The sequence below is a fragment of the Coptis chinensis genome, chromosome 6, assembly GCF_015680905.1.
Source record: "Coptis chinensis isolate HL-2020 chromosome 6, ASM1568090v1, whole genome shotgun sequence".
NCBI lineage: Eukaryota > Viridiplantae > Streptophyta > Magnoliopsida > Ranunculales > Ranunculaceae > Coptis > Coptis chinensis.
In genome coordinates, this window is record NC_141461.1 from 97,518,355 (window position 1) to 97,528,579 (window position 10,225).

General features: G+C 37.0%; 1 protein-coding gene and 1 long non-coding RNA gene across 3 annotated transcripts; both read left to right on the forward strand.

Annotated features, from left to right (window-relative positions):
- The first annotated feature begins 271 nt into the window (after nt 1–271).
- On the forward strand, nt 272–5,531 carry LOC147495900 (uncharacterized). 2 transcript variants are annotated; one of them, XR_015197847.1, is made up of 7 exons: nt 272–1,449; nt 1,735–1,784; nt 3,685–3,722; nt 3,889–3,948; nt 4,554–4,683; nt 5,237–5,285; nt 5,381–5,469. XR_015197847.1 is itself a non-coding variant. In XM_086564677.1 (6 exons), the coding sequence occupies exons 1-6, from the start codon at nt 314–316 to the stop codon at nt 5,500–5,502; spliced, it is 1,455 nt and encodes a 484-aa protein (XP_086420803.1). In that variant the 5' UTR covers nt 272–313; the 3' UTR covers nt 5,503–5,531. The 2 variants fall into 2 exon arrangements, 1 of the variants encoding a protein (XP_086420803.1); XM_086564677.1 differs by lacking the exon at nt 4,554–4,683 and having other exon boundaries at nt 5,381–5,531.
- A 535-nt stretch (nt 5,532–6,066) lies between these two features.
- On the forward strand, nt 6,067–9,553 carry LOC147495901 (uncharacterized). Its single transcript, XR_015197848.1, has 2 exons — nt 6,067–6,160; nt 9,287–9,553. It is a non-coding gene; the product is annotated as an uncharacterized LOC147495901 (long non-coding RNA).
- The last annotated feature ends 672 nt before the right edge of the window (nt 9,554–10,225 follow it).

The following is a 10,225-nucleotide window of genomic DNA, read 5'->3' on the forward strand; positions in this document are numbered from 1 at the left end:
AAACAGTAAAGGGCGTTTGTGTTTTAATTTTCTTGGTCTTGTACATAGTTGAGCCTTTTTAAATTTGACTGTTTTCTTGAGGTGTTCGGTTGGACATTGGGTCATAGGACGTATTGTAATTAACCTTTTTTCCTGTAACTTTTCCTTATTCCCTTGATTTTTTAACCGCGGAACGATGGATGATCCAAAAGTGAAACTTAAAAATACCGACAAACTTAAATATATCGGTTGATGGAACACCGACATAGCGACATATAAAACGGGGGTCACCAATGAGATAAAGAGGAAAAACCAAAAAATTTAGTCTGAAAGGATGAATCCTGGTTACACTGATCTGAAGAGGACGGAAGAGGAAGAAGACATTAGTCTGTGCTTTTGGGCCAGGAAGAGAAAGCATTACAGCTGGTATAAATTCAATCCCAAGAACGAAAGTAGTAGTCCACCTTGTTTAATATGTGATATTCCTCTTGAAAAATTGAAGCCTCAGTTTGGATGTACCGGGTTAGGTTCAAAAGTTTATGTCGTTGGCGGTATTGAATATAATTCCCCTTACAATTCCTTTTCATGCATTGTTCCCTCGTCTTATGTCTTTTCTATTGACACCTGTCGTCCTGGCAAGTTGGAAGATGAAATTCGGATGATTGGAGGCAAGATCAGCCCTACTTTAGCCGTTTTGGATGAAAAAATTTATGTTCTGGGATCTACCCACGATGAGGATCCCGTACCATGGGCCGAGGTTTTTGACCCCACTACAAACACTTGGGATTTCTTGTCTTCTCCTTCGCCAGATGTTCTTAAAGACAATTCAATACCCACAAAACGCAAACATGTTGTTGATGAAAAGAATAACAAGATATATGCCTACTTTGGACTTGACCCCGGTGGTGTTTGCTCTTTTGATGTCACTACTAATACTTGGGAATATGGCCTGCACAAGGATATTACTCATAATAATTTTGCATGCCGAAATGGGAGACATGTCATTCTTGATGATGTTCTCTTCATGTTTTCTAAGAAGCACTTGTATGCCTACAAATTAGTCCAGGGAGCATTTCCTTCCACACTTGTCCAAGATCATTCTACCTCTGATGATGATAGTTCTGATTCTGAAGCAGACGATGAAGATTATGGTACCAACAATCAGAATAAGCAGAAATTGATCAAGGTCACTGGCCTAGAGGAGGCAGTTGAATCCATCTTAGCTGCGGATGATACACCTGCTTTTTGTGTTTACAAACATCGAGTTCCAGTGTTTCTCCTTCATTTAGGGAATCAAGACCTCTGCATGCTTTGGCATTCTTTTGGTGTTCAAGGAAGTGGCGGTATCAATGTTAATTGTGCAGTATTTCACATCCAGGAAAAACCAGATGGCAGCTTCCATGCCCATGTCCACCGGATCGATCATCACCCCCTCCGAGATGTCCTTCATATGAACGACTGCTTTACCCTGTAAGCACCTTTGACCCAGCTTGCTAGTTATTGTCCAAAAGAACGAAAATACCCCATGAAATATGCATGCTGGCATCTATAGAGTATATATAATAAACCAAACTATTAGAAAGTTAAACGTGCTTTCTCATTCTCTCATCTTGATTGCACTAGGAGCAACCCCTTTGATGCTAACTGTATATATTTTCAGAGCTGAGACGGCTAACACAAACCAGTGGAGCACTTAGTTCCCAGTTTCTAAGTATTGCCAATTTTAATGTGTCCATTTTTCTACACTTTCTACAGGAAACAGTCACGACAGCACTCTTCAGCTTCTCCTGACTCTGTTCTTAAAGGTTTGTGCTCTACTACTCTGTTTCCTTGCTATCTTTTTTTCTTCACCTTTGCAAACATTTTTCTACTCGATTACTGGGATGAACATTTTCGGGTTTGCTTTTCCCTATCAAATACTGTGTCAAGTATATTGCTTTTTTTTTTTGCAAAATGTCATCTTGCTTGTTGACATTACTTGAGAGTCTTGTTGCCTATTTTCGTTTGTGAGGTATTATGGATCTTTCAGACTGATTATATATGGATAAGGGCCAGCCAACATTTCATGGATTCGTTCTTCCTTCCAGTTAGATCTGTGATGCAGATTATCTGAATTCCTTTTTCAAGATACAAATTAATCAATTACGACATGACATAAGTTATATATGAAATTCTTGAGTAGTCCCAAGGGATCCCCTGTCCATATATCGAATAAGGAATCCCCTCTTAAAAGAATACCTTATAATCCACAAGGGATTTACCTGTCCATATATCCTTCCATCCAATCTTTCAGGTCTTACTTCACCTCGCCGGTTGTGTGCTGTTAAAGCCTATATGTGATGGATAGACTCGCGTATTCATGCCATATTTATTTACTTATACGTGAACACTTCTTGTTGTTGTTGTTGTTGTTGTCGTCTTTTTTTTTTTGTTAAACTGTCCTCGCGTCTCCAATGGTTGTTCCTTCTTTTCCATTCTCTCAGCACTTTAGGACTTGAATATGGTAGAATTTGTTCATTTTTGTTTTCCCTTTTCTGGATTGAATCGGAAACGAAAATTTAATGAAAACAACGTGTAAATACCAAATTGTGAGTGGGCGAAGTTTTTTTCTCTGATTAACATATATATTATTGTAAACAAATATCTTGTATTGATATTTTAACATGGAAGAACACAAAGATTGATGGAAGAAACAAGTATATGAAATTTTAGTGACACGGTGTTGTGTATGTATCAATATGAATCAAGAACTAATTGATGTGTAACGAAAAATAATATTTTGAAGTAACCGCAAGTGTATCACTTGTGGACTAAATTCACACTTTGGTAGCACAAAATTGTAAAGGAACGAAGCCCCACTGCCACTTGACAAAAGCAAACAGAGTAGAGAAGTAGAAGAAATCAGGTTCATAATATTGTCAATTTCGATTTTTTTGTGAGATAGAAAACTTGCATATGTAACTTCCCTGTGGTGGTTGGGCAGGAAATGGTGGATAAGTAGATACATTACTGGAGAAATATTTTGGTTTTGATGTTTGTTATTGGTGGTGATATCCCAAGGACAATTGTTTCTCTTGGAGTGTGATTAACTTTCTCTAAATATTCGAAGCCAATGGACAAAACTGAGCAACGGTATTTCTTTAAAATTCTATATAAACGGAAGAAGGAAGTGGAGTTAAGTTTATACTTTATATACTTATCAAATTTTGTATTTTTTAACTAAAAGTTGTTGTCCTTATGGTTGATACTTTTGAGTTTTATGCTTTGTTCTGATAACAGCAGTCTTGCCCTTTAAAACATGCTGTAATATTCCTGTAACTTGCAAGTGTAATTCACAATTGGGCATTTGGAGCTAGAATTGGTGGGCTGCGCATTTAATGCTCTTATCATACTGAACTCCACACGTGTAGCTCTAAAGTCTACACCTTTATTCAGCTTTCACATTTACGTGTACTGTTTTATTTCTAGCTTTGATTCCATGGCCCCTTGTTCTTTAAATCCATACTCCTGGTCCTATATAACTGACTATAATATACTAAAATGGTACATGTATAATACTTGTAAAATATTCTTTTCATAAAAGTTTATATTCTCTTTTTCGTATATACAATTGTGTATCATCACGCAACGCTTGTGCAATGTTTGTGATGTTTAATAAAAGGTGTTTTAACTTTTATGGTCCATTTGTGTTGCTTCTTGCTGCAGTTGAACAGGCAATGTCAAGGATTCATGTGATGTCACAGGTGCTTATGCTCAGAAAGATTTGGTTTTATTGTTATACACTGTTGAAGTTTTTCTTGGTGGTGTCACTGTTAATGTGAATTTGGGGCTTTTGCATTGGTGCTGATGCAAATCATGTCAGAAGTCCTAACTCCTAACTGTGTATTTGTTTCCATCTTTCCTGTGTAGGCTTCTAGGCATGCACGTCGATTATATGTTGGTGGCCTTCCTTCAGAGACAAGCAAAGAGGTGTTGTTATGCTATTTATTTAAGTTACTGCATCGTCAAACCTGTTCTTTCCTCGTATGAAGAGAATGTCCATTAACATAATAAACATTTACCCGTTGTATTAAAAACAGAGATGCCAATCAAAATCTTAAAAACAATTTTATTTCGAAGTATTATAAATCTTAAGAGTACAATATATTTCTTCAGAAGCTATTTATCTTAAACTGACAAATCATTATTTCTCGAGATGCATAAGTGATATAAAAAATCGGCCCTAGATGACCTTTTGTCCCTAGGTTTTAGGCAGTGCATCCGTTGACTCCCCTATGTCTCTAGTCATTTTTTAAATTGGCACCAACTGAGTGGTAAAAGAGCAGCAAGGACAAGCACGGTGCACAAACTCGAGAAAAAACAAGAACTCCACCACCCTATGGAAAGTCACCAAAGGGATACGAGTTGTATCACCGAGAACAAACTCCTTCGCAAGAAAAATATAACGACTTCATTGAAAATACTAGTTAATTTCCATTACAAGTCCTAGAGATATTATTAAATAAATAGAATATACAAGTCCATAGAGACAAGCGTTAGAACTGATGCAAATTTTCCTGGTCAAAACTGAATAGATTGCTGGCAGAAGTTTTCAACCTTACACTTACGCAAGCCTTCCACATATATAACTTGACTGATTGTCTGGGCAATTGATCGAAAAAAATAGAGAATGGTAATGGTTATTGCTTAGGCAAGTCTAGTCAGGTATGTGCTTAACACACTACTGTCTGGGATCAGTGGAGCTTGTCTCGCATTTCTTGTAGGCGTTGCTTATTTCAGCTTTTTATAGGTGGGATACTGTGCGACTTTATAGGGAAGCACAACAATCTATCTTAATTAGTTTGCAGAATTAACAAGTCAATGTAGTTAATAGCACATCTCTCCAATGTGGATATTGCCCTTTCTATTTTCTTACTCTTGGAGAGGGAGAGAGAGAGAGAGTTGAGAGTTCTCCTTTTTTTCGCCATTTCTTCTCTTTTGGAATGCCTTTGTATTCTCTTTTGTTGCTTCTATTATATGCTCATAGTTTTTTGTTTTCCTGCTTCTAGTTAATTTTATAATTTCCCTATATCAACTGAATGTTGAATTTTCTTCCAAAATGTCAAAGATACCATATGCATTATAGCTGAAATATGAAAGTGAAATCTAAAGAGAGAGTTATTGGTTTGCATATTGGCATTGTATTTATATGTATATATTGTTGGTATTTGCCTAATGTGTTACTTCATATGTCTAACTGTTGTATCACTTCAAACAGGCAATTGTTGAGTTGTTTAATTGTAAAGTAAAAGGCTCTTTCCATTCAGGTTGGTTCTCACTTTAAATATTTAAATATGTACTCATATTATTTTGGTTTCTCATTATGCAAGTTCACTTGTCGTTGTTGCATCTGTGTTTGTAGGTGTTGTACATGATGTCCACGTTAATCAAGAGGAGAGTTATGCTATTGTGGAATTTTTTTCTGTGGAAGAAGCAAGTCAAGCGATGAAACTAGGGACTATATATTTAGAGGTGCAATTTTGATCTTGTGTGCATTATCATTTGCACAATATTAATTAATTATTTTCCTCATTGTATCGTATTATGCTTGCCTTTTATTCCGTCTTTTTTAGTGATGGAATTGTGGTAGCTTTAACAGCCTTAGAGATTATGAATTGTTTCAACTTTCAAATTGGTTTAAGTAGAAGCTTTCTATTAAATTTGAGGAGGATCCAACTCAACCAATTGGCATTGAATGTAGCAGTCCCAGGATTTTTTTACTATTATGCGAGGCTTTAGTCAATTGAGCACTCAATATGGAATTATAAAGTTCAACTGCCTCTTCACGTTACCGTATTTTGAGCCTAACGCGTGGACAAGTTTTAAATGGGTGACATGGAGTACTTGAGCCCTTTGGGCCAGAGGAATAGCCTTCTTTGATATCATATTAAATCTTAGGAGCATCCAATTGAAAACTAATTAGCAATGAGTTGAGAAGCCCTAGGAAGTTTATATTATTATGCAAGGCTTTTTAGACACTATAAATCTCAGCACTTTTCAAGATTTTTCTCAGATACTTGATCAGTCTAATGCCTTTCATATAAACAGGGTGCTAATTGGTGATTCGTGAGGCCTAATGACTACAATGCTAGGTTGGACGATACCATGTTCCTGACTTGCCTTCTAAGCCCCACTACCCACAGTAAGTTTCACTTCATTAGAATTTTTCAAGTTGTGTTTATCCGTGTGTTTGTATATTAGTGTTTATGTGCATAAGTGGCAGTGGTACAGTGGCTTAAGCTTGTTTCTATATTTATATGCCTCAACTCCCTATTTTTATTTAAAGTACTTAGAAGCAGCAATGTTTGGTACATGCATTGCTTGGTCGTTGTGGTGGACACTTTTACTTCAATCCCAGTATACTTTTTATTTCTCTGATTTGTTTTACATATTATATTTAGAACAGTTTAGGTTAATAATTTTTTTTATTCTATGTTCTTTTTCAAGAATGAAAGGCTAAACCCGCTGCCTCAAAAGAGTGTTCAGTGGTGCATGTTGTTGTACCAAACATTTAATATTCACACCTTACATCTAAATTAACCTATCCTGACTAACTATAATTATCATTAGAACTTAAGTTTTAAGCAAATTTGACTTTTGATATAGATTTGGAATTTTGTGAAGTGTAAATAAGGAAGAGGGTTCAAAGTATAAACGATAGAAAGTGTAAGTACATACTATATTGTTAATCTCCACTCACTCTTATATCTCGAGCTGTTAGCGTACTTTATGGATACTGAGAGGGGACCTTTCTTCGAATAGTTGGACAACAACTAAGAGCGAGAGGAATAGTAAATTTCAATATGTCACCCTTTGCTACACTGACGTTTCCTGCTTACAAAAAGTTCAAAATATGGGATTTGGTGGAGTTTTTCCCAGAATAAAGTAATAGTGATACCTAACTTGTGCTAGTGTACAACATCACCACTCTTAGGCTCCGAAGGGGATTATAAATGTTTGGGGTGCATCGGAAGAGCACTTCGCATCGGCACGAACAAGTTAGTATGAGAATCAAGTGGTTGTGCAACAATTGTTGATTTCGTTATTACATCTTGAATGGGATAAATGTGTCTGATTAACCCATGTATGGAGACCATTTGGCAACACTAATTTACACAAGATTAATACTACACAGTAACCATATAATGTTTCGGAGCTAAGGGTATGTTACATATCAGTTAGTAATCCTACTTTCACCAGGTTTCAGGGAATAAAGTTGCATCTCAATTTCGGTCTTAGTATTTATATTTATAGTAGGTTCATATGTTTACAATTTTTTGTTTTGAATTCTGGTGTTAGTATTTTATTTTTCCAAATTTTGGATTGATATTTTTAGGCTGTCTCCTAGTTGTAGTAGAACCTCTGCAGTGCAGTTAAAGGCGCTGGCACTCCCTAGGCTTTGGAGGTGAGCCTAGGTGAAGGGCCTAGGGCGCAGGTTAGGCGAGAGTTGAGGAATCGCTGGGCTTAAGGGGCTTGGGGTGAGCCTAGGCAAGCCTTTGATTGCATATATGTTAGACTTTAGAAAGGCAATTTTAGTTTTATAAGGCCGTTGGCCGCGCAAACATTCCTGTGGTGATACTTTGTGAATTAGAGTGATTAATGTCGAGTTATGAGGGTCTTATCCATGCTATTCATTTACTGAATTATGGTTGTTTCTTTGAAGTACGTTTTGATTCCGGACATAGCGTTTTTGTCATCAACTATAGAAAATTGATGGGGTTAGAAATCACATGTGTTTGGAAACCGAGCTAACTTGCTACCGTGGCACTGGTTGTCACCTAGCCACACAGTAAGTTGGTGTTTAGCTCAGTTGCACTGTATTTAAGTAATTTATTATAGTATTAATTGTGAGATCCTTAGTGAATCAGATGGGACCACGTTTATGATTTTAAGTTAAACATTCTCTTAAAAGTTGCTTTTCGACCCAAAAGTAGATGGGAATCGGTTGGTGAGAGTTCAACAATCCATATTGTTTTGATAATCTTTAGAGATGAAGCAACTTTTGTTGGTTTATGGTGTTTCACTTGGAGTTCGCACAAGTCGTTTTCATTTTATTCAAATCAAGATAATAAGTAACATTGACACGGGTAAGCGTGCTAGGCTACACAGCATGTCCGACGCAACGATTGATATGTAGGACACATGGACACGTAAGAAAAAAGAAACAAACAATTACGATTCTTTAGTTACACATCTCTTCTTGCCTTTTTGGGCAAAGAGCTTCGTTACAAACAAGTAACTATGCTACTGCCATATGATGGAGTTGTACTATATTTTGCAGATTGTGTTCTTAGTCTTTTCAGGTTTAAAAGAAACACTTGTGAAAGCCTATGTGTAATGTGTCAGATTGACCAACGCAAGTGTCCGACATAGATCTTTTAGAATATGAAGTGTGTGTGTTACATAGATTTCAAACCCATCATCAAATCTCCACCCCCTGAAGCCTACTCTCTTCGGACTTGGAAAGGAAGCTGAGTAAAAAAACTGTTAATGGTGACCCGTCCTCCCCATGACCCTATCTTTAGTATATGTTTCTCTTTTACTAAGAACAGTAAGTCTTATCTTTCCAAGTGTTTTACCTTCAATCTTTACATTTTTCAGCAAGGGGTCTGCTAGCCCTCGCAATCTTGTTCTGACATCGCTGAAATGGTACTTGTTTTTCAAACAAAAGACGAGATAGCACAATTCACAGGACATAAAGGAGAAAATATATAACTGAAAATGGGGAGAAAGCATCTCTGGTCTCTGGTCTGTAGTCTGTAGTCTCCACTGGTGCTGCTTCTTCCTCATTTGAAAATTCTTAAAGAAATAGCAAAAAACAGATCCACTAATTATTAGGTTTGTCCCCATTCTAAATTTTGCCGATTTATACCAGTAATTTACTAGAAAAAAATTTCAACAACAGAAATTAACACTGGTAACTGGGTTGGACTTGCAAAGATACTGTTATATGTGATTTTCCAAAAATCGCTTGTAAATGATAGATCTTGGTCTTTATTTAGTAGAGATCTTGTTGTCTTTTTTCAAATTTCACAATCACGTTCTTGTATTTTAAGTTGATAGATTTCTCCATGTGTTTTTCCCTCCTTTTATTGATATGAATTATTTTATTGTGGAACAACATATCAAACAAAACCAAAGCTCAACTTTAATTCACAATTTTATTAAGAACGTGTTATTTGCGGCTGATACACAGTTGATACTGTAAAGTGAAAATGTGATTAGGAGGTGAAAGATCTCAACTAAAAAAATCAACTTGGTTTAACAGATTGAAGAATAGCAGAGAGGAAAAGAACAAGGAGAGAAGACAGTCCTCTGTGTTGGTTGACTTGTGCTGATTTGTCGTTTTACTTTTTATAAACTTTCCTGGTTTTTCACTTTCTTGTGATTAGTGCTCCTTATCTAATGGTCCTTATGAGCTACTGCAGGGATGTCATAAATGAGATCTTCGGACTTTTTCAACAAACGTTATGTGTTAAGAAGTGCTTTTAATGTAGATAATGAGTAATATGTGACTGTATATATTTTAATATAATATGGCGTTTCCAGAAAAGACAATGGTGGGAGGGAGAGTGAGAGTGAGTGAGTGAGTGAGCATTGTTATGTCTCTCTTACATTGAGAGGTGGCCGGCCATTTAAATATGCACTGGCTATGCCTTTTTTAAGATATGATTGCCGCTTGTGAATTGATTCATTTGGGCTTCCTTGGTATCATTTTTACAAATTACATGGATAAATAAACAATTTTGGAGACGAAAGGCGAAAGCTCTTGGGCGGTAGGGGTGATAAAAGGGCCGGGCCGGGCTAGCCCGCCCCTCAAACCATAAAAGCCCTCGTGATTGAGGGCCGGGTCAGCCTGCCCCTATTTTGTATTGAAAAACTTGCAGAGTACAGCACGGCAGAAGGAGACGAACCCAAGGCATAACTGACCCAGGATCAGCCGTAATATCCCAAAGAGCAGATTTCAGTGCACCAGAAAAAGGCAAACGACAAACATGTGGTATACTTTTCACAGTACGAAAAGGTATACGGAATGCACTATCAAGTAACGTCTCGTCAAGATGCGAAACATTACCAACCTGATTAGGGGTATCACCGTTACCCCTGTGTGCCATGAGTGTAAGATCCATAGTGTTGGGCTTAGAGGGCGGCTGTGGTATGCCCACCATAACACATGCGGGTTCTCCATTCTCCATCTAAGCAGGCA